The sequence below is a fragment of the Podarcis tiliguerta genome (genome assembly GCF_965153285.1).
Source record: "Podarcis tiliguerta genome assembly, chromosome: 2".
NCBI lineage: Eukaryota > Metazoa > Chordata > Lepidosauria > Squamata > Lacertidae > Podarcis > Podarcis tiliguerta.
Genome location: NC_139535.1, coordinates 10,903,749 through 10,917,391, shown reverse-complemented (window position 1 = coordinate 10,917,391; position 13,643 = coordinate 10,903,749). Strand labels below are relative to the sequence as shown.

Below are 13,643 nucleotides of genomic sequence, written 5' to 3'. Positions count from 1 at the left end.
TAAGGAGGGTGGGAATTCTGAAACACCTCCAGGCAAGGAGGCACACGAAGAAGGTCCTCAGATGATGGTCACAGGATCCAGGTTGGTTTGGACAGTCCCACATGGGCTCAGCCACTATCTTTGCATGAAATGAGACAGAAAATAGATCCCGGAAAAGGGCCCCAGTGAAGCTGACCTGTGGTGGCATCTGTGGAAATGGGGCCGTGACGCTTGCGGCCAGTGAGTCCGTAAAGGTTGAACTTGTATCTGCGGGAAGGAACCAGATTGGGGACGATGGTCTCGCGGAAGGCTCCCTCCACTGGGATCGCCTGAGGTTTGCCCTTGGCATCCTTGTACTGGATCAGGAAAGAGTCAAAGTTCCCCGTGGGGACAGTCCAGGAGAGACGGACGGAATCGCTGGTGGCATCAGAAGCAGAGAGCTCCCCCAGGCTGGGAAGAGTTGGCTGTTCCTGTGCTGATGCTGGAGGAACAGAAAGAAGTAGATGCTGCTGAACAAATGCTCTCCTAGGTGGGCAGAAGATAAAAGAACTGAGGAGGGCGCATATTATAGAAGTTTATAAGAATGTGGAGGAAATGGTTAGAGAGAACTTTCTCTCATTGCCGCAAAGAGATAGTCAAATCTGTCATGCTCTGTATTTTGTATATTTGCATTTTGATGTTTTGAGTGTTTGTTGTAAACTGCATTTGGCACAGCTCGTTGTGGGCAAGTATTATATACTATAAGTAAACTTAAGCAAGCAATCACTAAATCAATCAGCCTTGCATTACTCAAACTCCCAGTGTTGTTTTAAGTCACATTTCTCCTGTCAATGTTTCTTCATTCTGACTCCCCTGCTGTGGCCACTGGTGCTGTGCATCCTGCCTTCTGTTCCCCTAACTTCCCTGCCCTGACTTAATGAAAATCCAGGATTGTGATGAGGGGCTATCAATTCTCCAATGGGGGCTTCGCTCTGATTTCGTGTGAATCTAGAATTTTGATGTGGCTCTATAAACCCCACAAAGGGAGCTGTGAAATGATAGTCTGGCATCTTTATCTATACAGGAAGATGTAATATATGCATTTAGTATATTCATTTTTGTACACATTACTCACCTGGAGAACTGTATTACAGTGGTACCTCGGGTTAAGTACTTAATTCGTTCCGGAGGTCCGTTCTTAACCTGAAACTGTTCTTAACCTGAAGTACCACTTTAGCTAATGGGGCCCCCCGTTGCCGCTGCACGATTTCTGTTCATATCCTGAGGTAAAGTTCTTAACCTGAGGTACTATTTCTGGGTTAGCGGAGTCTGTAACCTGAAGCGTATGTAACCTGAAGCGTATGTAACCCGAGGTACCACTGTACAAGATTTAGGAGAAACACAAATTTCAGAAGATGAATGTGTTTCAGTTTGTGTATAGCTTTGGAAAAAGTGAATTGGGTGGATTTACCAATAAATGCAAAATGCTTCATTTTTCTCCCCAATCCCTACTCAGAACATACAAGGATTGCTCCTCTCACCCACCACACTGATTGAATAACTGTATCCTGAGAGGAGCCCCTTGGAACCAAGGCCTATGAAATCAATGGGAAAGCAATAAATGTGAGTGCTCGGCAGCCACTTCTGACACCGCTGATGCCTTCTGAGAAAACAAGAGAACTAAAACACATCCAGCCCAAATGACTCTTTCTGCTGACCTGTGGTGGCATCTGTGGAGATGGGGCCGAGGCGTTTGCGGCCAGTGAGTCCATAAAGGTTGAACTTGTATCTGCGGGAAGGAACCAGATTGGGGACGACGGTCTCACGGAAAGCTCCCTCCACTGGAATCGCCTGAGGTTTGCCCTCAGCGTCCTTGTACTGGATCAGAAAAGAGTCAAAGCTCCCTGTGGGGACAGTCCAGGAGAGAAGGACGGAATTGCTGGTGGCATCAGAAGCAGAGAGCTCCCCCAGGCTGGGAGCAATTGAGGGTTCCTTTGGAGGTGATGCTGGGGAAACAGATAGTAGTAGAGAGAAAAATCATTTGACCGACCAGAGTGGTTCTCAGGAACATAAGAAGCTACCTTATACTGAGTTGGACCATTGGTCCATCTAGTTCAGTAGAATCCAGACTGACTGCTAGCAGCTCTCCAGGGTTTGAGGCAAGAAACATCTCCTAGCCCCATCTGGAGGTGTTGGAGACTGGGACCTTCTGCATACACAGCAGCAGATATACCTCTAAGCTATACCCATGGCCATGTATTATGACTGACAAAAGGTCTTTAGAACCTCCCCTTGCTGACCTGTGACTGTGTCAGTAGAAACTGGACCCAGACGCTTGCGACCAGAGACTCCGTAAAGATTAAACTTGTATCTTCGGGAAGGCACAAGGCTGGAGACGGTGACCTCGCGGGAACCTCCGTCCACTGGAAGGGCCTGAGGCTTCCCCTCCGCATCCTTGTACTGGACCAGGAAGGAGTCGAAGCTCCCAGTGGGGACAGTCCAGGAGAGACGGACAGAGTCGGTGGTGACGTCCGAGACTGAGAGCTCTCCCAAGCTGGGCTGAGGAGCAGGCGTTGTTGGTAGTGGGGCTGCGAAACAGAGGAGGAAGAGATGAGAATGTACATGCTAACGGATGTGGGAAGGAAGAGATGAGACAGAGGCAGAAGGCCCTCCTTATGAGCTCTGTGACAGCTGGCTGACCTAGAGATGGGTGTTTCATCTCCAGGTCATGCATAAACCATGTGACATCTGTCAAATTTAATTAAAAGGCCCTTGGAGAGAAACATCAAAAACAATGATAATAGCTGAAAGAACAAAAATTTAAATTTTTTAGCTACATTGACTTCCACATCTACCAACCCATGCAAATATCCTCCAAAGCATCCTCAGATCTATAGCTTTCTGGAGATACTGTGATTTCCATTCTAAAGATCCCCGACACCTTCGCAGAACCAGAGTTCCCACGGCTCCTTCGTAGCACTGCAATTTGCATGGCTCGTTAGCAGAACGACAGTTCCTGTGTTTCCTTAGTAATGGCTGTGAAATAAGCTTGCTGCTTGTTTAATTTTGTCATGGGCAGACATGCACTGTGAAAAAAATCGCAAAATGAATCCACTGCGCTCGTAGCACCACAGAACGAGATGGCGTTCCAAAGTTTTAGGATTCAGATTGTGGCTCCATCATTTTCTGATCTTGCCATCCCAAAAGGAGAAACAGGACGAAAGCTCTGCCAGTTAGAAAAGACGTATACAGTGGTACCTCGGGTTAAGTACTTAATTCGTTCCGGAGGTCCATTCTTAACCTGAAACTGTTCTTAACCTGAAGCACCACTTTAGCTAATGGAGCCTCCCGCTGTTGCCACGCCACCGGAGCACAATTTCTGTTCTCATCCTGAAGCAAAGTTCTTAACCTGAAGCACTATTTCTGGGTTAGTGGAGTCTGTAACCTGAAGCACATGTAACCTGAAGCGTATGTAACCCGAGGCACCACTGTACGTGTACTGAATGCTTGTGCTAACCTGTGGTGGCATCAGCTGAGACAGGTCCAAGACGCTGGGGCCCAGAGATTCCATAGAGTAAGAATCTGTATCTTTGGGAAGGAACCAAATTAGGAACAGTGGCCTCGCGGGAATGTTGGTCTACGGTCAGGGCTTGGTCATTGCCCTCAGGGTCCTTGTACTGGAGAAAGAAGGAGTCAAAGCTGCCAGTGGGGACACTCCATGTGAGACGGACAGAGTTGCTGGTGGCATCCGAGACTAAGAGGTCACCAAGGACAGGTTCTGGCTCAGGCTCAGGTACAGGCTCTTCGTCCCGTGATGCTGTTATGGGGAAGCAAGACGAAATATAATACAAGGCAGCAGAAGCAGCCCTCAATAGGCCTAGAGACCCACACATAATGTTTCTAAGCCTGCGCTCTCATTCCTGCTTTCCTGGTCATGGCGGGAAAAGCAGCTGAATATCTAGGACTGCGCTATAAGATGCACCTTGAATGTCAGCCCTTGTTCTGGGTGTTTATTTTCGTTTTGCCTGTTGAAAAGGCCACAGGAGTGCTTATGTGGATGGGTGGCACCCATCCTTTCATATAATCCAAGGTCACTGGTTTTTAAAAGAGCACTTTCAGCACACAAAACTTTTGCAGGACTTCGGAGAAGGTGGAAGCATGTTACAGCACGATCCTAAATGAGTCTTACTCAGAATTCAAGGGGGCTTACACCCAGATAAGTGGGGTAACAGCCACACTTGTCCTCTGATTGTCTAGATGCAAAGACAGATTGAATTCTGTGTACAGTTGCGTCCTGGGTGAAGCAAAAATGAAACACTACGCCCTGGAAAAGGAAATGGGTTAGAGTGGGGGAAAGACGCCACTTTCTGCAAACACAATACTATAGTTCATGGCAGGCCTTCTGCTGACCTGTGGTGACATCTGCCGTGGCTGGGCCGAGACGTTTGCGACCGGAGATGCCATAGAGATTGAACCTGTATTTGCGGGAAGGAGCCAGGCTAGGGATGGTGACTTCGCGGGAGTCCCCCTCCATGGGCAGCACTTGGGGTCTGCCCTCAGCATCCTTGTACTGGACCAGGAAGGAATCAAATTTCCCAGAGGGGACACTCCAGGAGAGGCGGACAGAAGTGCTGGTGATCTCTGAGGCGGAGAGTTCTCCCAGGCCGGGTGGAGCTGTCACTTCTCTCTCTGGCTTCTTTTCTGGGGCTGGGACTTTGCCTAGAGAGCAAAGAAGCAAAGAATATATATTTTTAAGGGAGTGCTGGGACTGAGCTAAGGATGGATCTGCCAGTGTTGATTTTTCTGAGTTTCTCATTTTTCCAGGTTTCAGTTCAGTTCTCCTTTTCTACATCAACTTGCAAAAAATATATATCAGTATTTTTGTGCATTTCCCCCCTAATATTCACATTGTTGCATGCAATTTTGCACAAGACATACATCAGAGACATTTTGGTAGGAATAGACTAACAAGTCTAATAAATTATTATTATTATTATTATTATTATTATTATTATTATTATTATTATTACTTTTAAAGCAATCTCCTCAAAGTGATTCCCATATAAGAAAATTAAAAACAGTTAAATACACAAATACAGCAAATAAATTTAAAAGAAGACAAAAACCCTAACAGGACTTGTGGTATAGACCAGGCATGTCCAACAGGTAGATCATGATCTACCGGTAGATCTCTGGTAGATCATTGGCTCCCCACAAAGAAGCTGAACAATTGTGACTCCCGTAAAAATAGCTCAACATTTTACCTCCTCCCTGAAAAAAACTCAACAACTTTGACCCGAACCCCCAAAAAGGGGGTAGATCACTGCCAGTTTTTAACTCTGTGAGTATATTGCAGTCTCTTGGGAGTTGGCCAACCCTGGTATAGACCATTTATCCATCTAGGAAAGGCTGTCGGAACAAAGATGTTGTTTAATGTCTTCAGTTGTTTAATGTCTTCAGTTGTTTATGGAAAATGTTGATGGGGCACCTGTCGTATCTCAGCAGTAATGCTATTCCACTGAAAAAGGGCAGCTGCACTAGAAGCCCTGCTCCGAGTTACTGAGTTCTTGTTGAGATAAATTGCAAGCAATATCCCCTTGAATCATAGAATTATAGAGTTGGAGGTGACCACTAGGATCACCTAGTCCAACCCCCTGTGATGCAGAAATTTTTTGCCCAACATGGGGCTCAGACCCACGACCCTAAAATTAAGCGTCTCGTGCTCTACCAACTGAGCTATCTCACAGGGCTAAATCAATGCATTTTATATGTGATTCCCATCTTTGTTCACACTTGGCCTAGTATACAAATTTTTTTGGACACATGACTCGGAGAACCGCCTCACAAAATTCAGAGAAGTGCATATTTTGAAAGATAGTTGTGCTTCAGTTTGTATATATAAGTCAGAATTAGTTGCGTAAAATGTGACGTGAACCATATTTCTCTCTCTCTCCCCCCCCCCATCTATGTTCTGAGCTGTGCTATTTTTTATAATGGTTTATACATTATGTATTTGCAGATATATATTTTTTGTGTTAATAGAAGTGTAGCAAATAAGACCAAAAGGAGGATGAGCAGAGCTATGCTGAAAGATAACCAGCGCAGCAAAGTTTGTCAGGGTGGGACTAGGAAGAACTGGGCCGGAGCTGTAGAGAAATAGTGATTAAAGCAAAATTTTGTGAAATTTGCCGACTTATTCCAGAAGAAGCAACTCTGGGAAATGGTACATGATAGGAACATTATCTTATCTCCTCAGCAAATTTTCCTTATGCTTGGCAGAAAAATCCAATGATATAAGAAAGCAGAACCTCATACCCCAAACCCCGTCCTTTCATATGAATCAGACCCCCCAAGTGTCCCTATTTTCCAGGGACAGTCCAGGAGCTACAAAAGCTGTCCTAGTTTCTAATTTGATCCCAGAATGTCCCGCTTTCCTTTAGGATGTCCCTAATTCCATCAGAATAATGTTGGAGGCTATGGTAGGATGACCCTATTTTCATTGGAAATGTTGGAGGGTATGGAGTTATCTGACCCCGAGCCATCTGAAGGCAGCTCTCCATACAGAAGTTTAATGTTTAATTATGTTTTTATATATGTTGGAAGCTGCCTGGTGTAACTGGGGCAACCCAGTGAGATGGGTGGGGTTTAAATAGTAAAATTGTTGTTATGGAATAGGACACCCCTATTTTCATTGGAAAAATGTTGGAGGGCATGATGAATTTTGTGAGGAGGAAACTGTCTTTAGAGTTTAGATATAAACAGAAAGTTGGAGAGCTGAGCTCAGATGATGATGATGAAAATTTATTATTTATATGCCGCTCATCTGACTGGGTTGCCCCAGCCACTTTGGGTGGCTTCCAACAAATTAAAAATATTAAGCACAGTAAAAAACCAAACATTAAAAACTTCCCTATACAGGGCTGCCTTCAGATGTCTTCTAAAAGTCAGATAGTATTTCCTTGACATCTGACACTCCCAGGGCCAAAAGTGTTGGATTCAGACCACAGGCCTGGCCTGAAAGGGGTTTCTGTTGCCTCAGTGTAATAACTTTGAGTCATAAAAATTCCATTCCTGCCTTTTGGTCGGAGCTTCTTCACAGATACAGCTGTATTCTGCTGCCCACACCCTTGGGCCTAGAAGAGGTACTTTGTCCTCAGCTTACTTTTTCTTTGGCCAAACCATTTTGCCAACTCATCAGCGCCATGTTTACTTGGGAGTAAATCCCACAGAACTCAGTAGGGCTTACTATAGATTAGGCATACATGGGACATGGACAATTTCTTTCTGATTCCTCCCTCCTCCTGGATATTTTTTTTTTTAAGCAACACCATGATGGGATAGTTTTTAAACCTTTGGGCCTGCTTTCAAGAAAAACATCTCTGGGCTTTTACAAGACATTTCTATCTGGAAAAGGAAACAAAGAAATCTAAATGCAACGAAAGTCTCCCTGTGCATTCCAGGTTCAAAACCAGGACTGCCTGGAACGGCACAGTTTGACTTTGTGTTTTTAACACGCCTGGCTTCTATCACTGTCCTTTTGCGGGAGGCGTACGATTAACACAGCACCTATTGACTAAAATAAGCTTCTTGAGGGAAATGATCCGCCCACCATGTAAAAATGTGTACTGGTTCTATAAGACTGAGTGGCAACAAAGGAAGCCATTTTGATGGTGGCAGCCATTTTGAATTTCCTGAAATCCAGTAAGCACTCCAGAGCAGTGAATGAAATAGAAATGAAATGGCATTCTCTCTCTCTCTCAACGGTTGGATATTCAAGGAGGAGGTGCTTCCTTCCACAGGGCAGAGTTAAACAGTGGCATTTGTTACCACAGGGTGTAGCAGTGGCTGCCAACCTGGACGGCTTTAAAGAGGGGATTAGACAGATTCATGGAAAACAAAAATATCAGGACCTATTTGTAATATTGGCTATATGCTGTTTCTAAAATCAAAAGTGGTACATCTCTGAATGCATAGGTGCCAACCCCCGGGTGCCTGAGCACCCACAAAATTCCTCATGAATTTGGCTGGGCACCCACAAATTTCAGTGCCAGGGCCATGCATGCTGCATAGCACCCATGGCCTAATCCAGCAGACAGACTCTTACATTCTTAATCCTGTGCTCAGTACCACATATTAGGTGTCTGTGTTTCTGCAGGATTACGGACCTGGATAAAGTTAGGAAGGCCTGGAAATTACACGAGCATTTCAAAGGCAGCAGAGATTCCAGCAGATTAGGCTGCCTTGAATTAATGTTTGCACGTTTTACAAATCTGAGACAGGATGAAATTCAGGCCCCAAATATTACTTCTGAAAATTTAGAAATGTTTATGCTTTCTTTTTTTGACTTCTGACCGTGAAGATCGGTTTATAAAACTGAAGTATTGTCAATTACTTTGTAGATAATAATATGCCAATTCAAATGCACTTTTAAAAGAAAGAAAAACAGATGGATCCAACGGTCTGCATAACTGGGAGCGTTGGAATACGTAATTTGTGGAAGAGAGAAATTTCAGTGCAACAATTTACAATGTAATCATCATCAATCTGATGCAACAAAATTGGCAAGGCATGGTTATAATTGTTGGAAAATCTGCCTCATTTGTTTCTGCACAGAAATAACATTGCCTCTGGTGAGTATCTGGCTTTGACTTTTCTTTTTTAAAAGGTATATAAGCAAATGGGACCTGCAATGAAATGTGGTGTGGAGTGTCCCGGCATGGATTATTCTGCAAGGGGCATGGCTAGCTGGTCAGCCAGCCAGCCAGCCAGCCACCTACTCCCCTTCTGGAATAATCCATTCCCTTCCCTTTCCTACACACTTTTCTATTTAACCCCTGCCCAATAGTTAGCATTCTATGGATTGTATCCAACTAAATTCTACTCAGAGTAGACTCACTGAAATCAATAAACCTAGATTAGTTATGTTTCTTAAATTCAATGGTTCAACTCTGAGTATAATTAGCATTAGCTACAACCAAAACTGTTCTCCTTGGGCTGTTTTGGAGTTCTCGTTGGGCTGTTTTGGAGTTCCTCCATATGTCCCGTCCCCCCCAATAACTTTTTATGGGGTTACTTCTGCAAACCTTGCCACGTCCCTCTTTTGCATGGACGGCACTGTTTGGGCTGCAAAAGCAATGACACTCATACCTGAAGGGAAGGTTACTGTTTATTTAATTTATAAATTTATAAATTTCAGCCCCTGGTGTTCCCCCTGAAGGAGTCCAGGATAGTGATGGTGACTTATTTTTGCAAGCCAATTTGATTTAGGATTTGCTCGGCCACCCCCCACTCCAAACTCATTTCAACCCTAAAAATCAAGAAGCATGCCAACCAACATTCTGGAGAGACATCGCTCACCTGTAACCATCTCTGTGGAAACAGGGCCATGTCTCTTGCGGCCCACGAGTCCATAAAGACTGAACTTGTACTTCCGGGAAGGCGCTAGGTCATAGATGGTGACCTCCTGGGATCCTCCGTCCACGGGCAGACTCTTCGGCTTGCCCTCAGCATCTTTATACTGGATCAAAAAGGAGTCAAAGGTCCCCGTGGGGATGTCCCAGGACAGGCGGGCAGAGTTCTCTTTGATGTCCGAGACAGAGAGGTGCCCCAAAGTGGGCTTCTCCAGGGCTGGTGCCGGGGCTGAAAAACGAACAAGAGGAGGAGAGGATGACAGCTGCCAAACTCTTAAGAAGGAAAGAAGTAAGCGGATTGGAGAAAATATAATTATCCTAATTCCCAAGTATTTTTATTTAATTTTCCCAAGCCTACCCAGAAGACGTCTATTTTATTTCTGCAGTTTTTAATTCTTGCTGGTTTTAATACTGTTTCGTGATCCGTGTTCTATCTTACGCAACCAAGTCTAGTGCCACCTAATGACCAAACTGTATAATGGCACTATCCATGAGCCCAGCCAAGAGCAATTTAGCTACAATCCAGTTCCTCCTCTGGACTGAAGAAGTTTATTTCACGGTAGGTTTTCGGTTGCATTCATTAATTCATTGATTTCCAGATTTCTACACCACTATATTTTCAAAAAACCACCCAAGCGGTGTCTATAGGAGCCAGTGATGGCTGCCAGCTTGAATGGCTTTAAAAGAGGATTAGACAAATTCATGGAGGACAAGGCAATAATAATAATAATGATAATAATGTATAGCTGTCAACTTTTCTATTTTCTTGCGAGGAGACCTATTTGGAATAAGGGAATTTCCCTTAAAAAAAGGGAAACGTTGACAGCTATGCAATAATGATAATAATGATAATTATTATTATTTATACGCTGCCCATCTGGCTGGGTTTCCCCAGCCACTCTGGGAAGCTATCAACCTCTATCAACAGCTGTTAGCCATGATGACTATGCTCTGCCTCTTTTTGCTTCTGAATGCCAGTTACTGGAAATCGAAGGTAGGCAGAGTGCTGTTGTGCTCATATCTCACTTGCAGGCTTCCCACAGGCATCTGGTTGGCCACTATGAGAAGAGGATGGATGCTGGACTTGGCCTTTGGTCTGATTCAGGAGGCTCATCTTATGTTCTTCAGTACACAGATATAGAATGTACAACACAGATCATAACACAGCACCGAAGCATTAATAATGAGAACTGAAAACTGTAGAAATAAAACAGATCAAGGCTGCATGGAAACAAACTGAGAAATGTGCTAAGAGGAAGGCATGCTTGGCAAATCCACACTGTGATCAACTCCTGCCCAGAAACCTATGTCCCCACTGTGGAAGGACGTGTGGGTCCAGAATTGGCCTCCACAGTCACTTACGGACTCATTGTTAAAACCGTGTTTATGGAAGACAATCTTACTCGGCTATGAGTGATCGCCGCTGGAGAAGAAGAAGGAGAAGAAGAAGAAGAAGAAGAAGAAGAAGAAGAAGAAGAAGAAGAAGAAGAACTATTGAAAGCACATCATGTCCCCCCAAGAAGCCTGTGGAATGTATAAGGCTGTGGGGAATTATAGCTCTGTGAGGGGTATACTATAGTTCCCAGAATACTGGAGGCGTGGAGATGTGCTTTAAAAGTAGGGTGTGTGTGCAGCCTAATTTGGGAAGGAGTTGGAAGGAAAGGGAGATTAACAATATAACACTGAAAGAACACGGGCACGTTGGGGCTTGATTCACTTTGATGGGAAGAGGATTCCAGGAAACTGGTGCCGCAATGCTAAAAGCAGGTGCTCAAGTCACAGCACACCACTGCAAGGGTGTGTGCGGCACCATCCTTCATCACACACAAGTGATCCCAGGGCAATTTCCATCATATTAAAAAAATACAAAACCAAAATACAGTATATAAAACGTAACTAATTACTGCAGCAGTATAGAGGCTAATCAACATGGCAACTCTTGCTAGGAAACCCTCTAGAATGGTTGTGGGGACCGCCTTCCCTTACGCCTTAGGATTCAGTGTTGCCCGACCCCCATCCCACACCCAGCAAGCAGCTCATGATAAATAACCGCCAACATCTCAGAATCCTGCAAGGTGGAAAGAATTTGGTGTTTATCACACCAGAACGGAGAAGCGGGCTGCTGAACCCCAAAATATGTGTCTGGAAGAAATATGGGAGTTAGTGAGTTACAAAACTTCCTGGTTTGTGTCAGAAATATTATAAGAGGTGTTATGAAGTCGTCTTTGTGCAGGTTCTGAAACAAAGTAAAGGAGGCCTAGAAAAAGGAAAGGTGATCAAATATAGCTGGGTAAATGAGGGTTGTGGCTTGTGCCTAGAGCATCTCTTCTAAATGGAGAAGGTCCTTGGTTCACTCCCTTGCATGGCTGGGATTGCCCACTGAAACCCTGGCGAGCTGTTGCAAGTCAGTGTAGGCAATACTGAACTAGATGGAGCCATGATCTGACTCTGCATATGGCAGCATCCTCAATTCGGGGAGCCCAGAGCGATGTACCTGTGGATGTCTTTGTAGTTAGAGGCGGATTGTAGCTCCCATCAGGTTTCTCCCCACTTAACTCCAGTTCGTACTCCGTTCTGGGGGTCAAACCCATCACGGTGACGCTTCTCTCTGTCCCCGGTACTCTGATTTCCCCTGGTGGGGCACTGGATTTGGGGTCCCTGTACTGAAGGGAAAAGCTGCGGAAGGAACTGGGTGGGGCCGACCAAGTCACACGGAGACTGTCCGGAGAGATGTCCGTCACAGTCAGGTCCCGCAGTGGCACTTCAGGGCTTTTTGTGGTGAGTCTAGGGAAAGTTTGGGTCTTGGCAGCTGAAGGAGATCCTGGAGCTGAAGAAAGAGAGATGTTGGGTGAGAAAATTGCAACCTCCTCCCCGGCTTTACTCCAACTAGCATACCTCCCCATTCCCTGGGCATTGAATAAGGGGTGAAAGGCATATTGACTACTGTAATGTAATCTATGGCAGTGGGCTGCCCTTGAAGGCTATGTGATGGCTTTAGCTAGTAAAGAATGTGGCAGTCCATATACTTAGGGCATGGGTCACTGATAGCACATCTCAAGAGGGCTCCAGGCCCTGTTCTATTTATTTATTTTATTTAACAAAATGTATATACCGCTTTAGGTTTTTTTGTAGGGCTATGCGTTTTTTGTTTTCTTTTTTTGCAATGAGTGAGAGTATTTACACTAAACTCACCCTCCACTTTCACCCTAGACCTAATTTGCCAAGAAAACTTGAATGAGGATAAATTTTATTAAGAATTACATGCCCAAACATAACTTTGTTTCAATTCTAATCAAGAATGCTGATTTCAGGGGAGAGCAGGGGCCAGTTCAGTGGAGAAGTATGCTAGCCAAACCTGTATCAGAGCTGACCCCGTCAAGAAGAGGGGGTGAGAGAAGGGTTGTATCCCACAAAATCATCCCTTTAGCACAAGGACTTCCATCTGTGCAATGGGACTCCCTGTCCCTCCCCAATGGGGGCAAATGAGGCACATGCAGAGAGGAAAATAAGTCCCGTTACATGGGCAGAAGTCATTGTGGTACTGGATAGAACCCCAATCATTTCCTCTATGGCTTCTTCACCCAATCAGAGAGAGCACCTGCTTGAAAAAAACCACGCACGCACACCCCACTCAAATATCCCAGTTAATTTCAAGGTGGGCACATAGAGATGCTGAGCAGTGGATGGTGGGAACAGCAGCTACATGAACTGGTTTGATGGGTGCGTGGTGGAAGCCAACATTGCTGCAAAAGAAAGTGTGTGATTGAGGGAGAAATCTTTCAGCCACACAGAAGCGACATGAAGGCAACGGCTCGGGACGACTGCTTTGCCTGGAGGAAGAATAAAGCAGTTAAACACAAAGGTATCCAGAGACACTCTTGACCAAGGTCAGCACACGGCTGTAGCTGGGAAAAGGGTGCGCAATGGAAGATAAATAAATAAATCACGTGACAGAGACGAAGTAGTGCCAAAACAACATTTCGCAGAAGCATAAAGTTCAGTGGAATTTCAAAATTCAAAAGGTGAAAAATTGTGAAGTTTAATTTTTTTGGGGGGTGTCCCCCCTTTTATTTTAAAGAGAGAACTCTTTGGGTCTTCCTAATAAATATTCAAGGCATAACCTTAAACTAAATACTTAAAACTAGATACAATAATCTGCCAGTGAGAGGTTGTGTTTAGAGCACTGGTGATCTAGGGCCGGTTGCTATATTGCAGTCTAACCTACCTAGCAAGGTTGTAGAGAGGATAAAAAGGGAGGTTTGGACAAAGCTGGTG

At 44.8% G+C, this 13,643-nt stretch overlaps 1 protein-coding gene and 1 long non-coding RNA gene across 18 annotated transcripts in view; one reads left to right on the top strand and one right to left on the bottom strand.

The window, feature by feature from the left end:
- TNXB (tenascin XB) overlaps positions 1 to 13,643 on the bottom strand; it is a 121,389-nt gene that overhangs the window by 57,444 nt on the left and 50,302 nt on the right. For 14 of the 17 annotated variants that reach the window (XM_083424527.1, XM_083424521.1, XM_083424522.1 and 11 more), the window contains 7 exons: positions 11,863 to 12,195; positions 9,316 to 9,597; positions 4,369 to 4,677; positions 3,476 to 3,775; positions 2,259 to 2,546; positions 1,677 to 1,964; positions 176 to 460 (listed from right to left, as the gene is read on the bottom strand). In XM_083424527.1, the coding sequence (XP_083280653.1) occupies positions 176 to 460; positions 1,677 to 1,964; positions 2,259 to 2,546; positions 3,476 to 3,775; positions 4,369 to 4,677; positions 9,316 to 9,597; positions 11,863 to 12,195 (2,085 nt within the window). The remainder of the gene's footprint in view (positions 1 to 175; positions 461 to 1,676; positions 1,965 to 2,258; positions 2,547 to 3,475; positions 3,776 to 4,368; positions 4,678 to 9,315; positions 9,598 to 11,862; positions 12,196 to 13,643) is intronic. The other 3 variants (XM_083424523.1, XM_083424516.1, XM_083424518.1) reach the window with 3 other exon arrangements.
- LOC310671188 lies at positions 9,605 to 11,453 on the top strand. The gene is made up of 2 exons (XR_014507876.1): positions 9,605 to 9,927; positions 10,401 to 11,453. It is a non-coding gene; the product is annotated as an uncharacterized lncRNA (long non-coding RNA).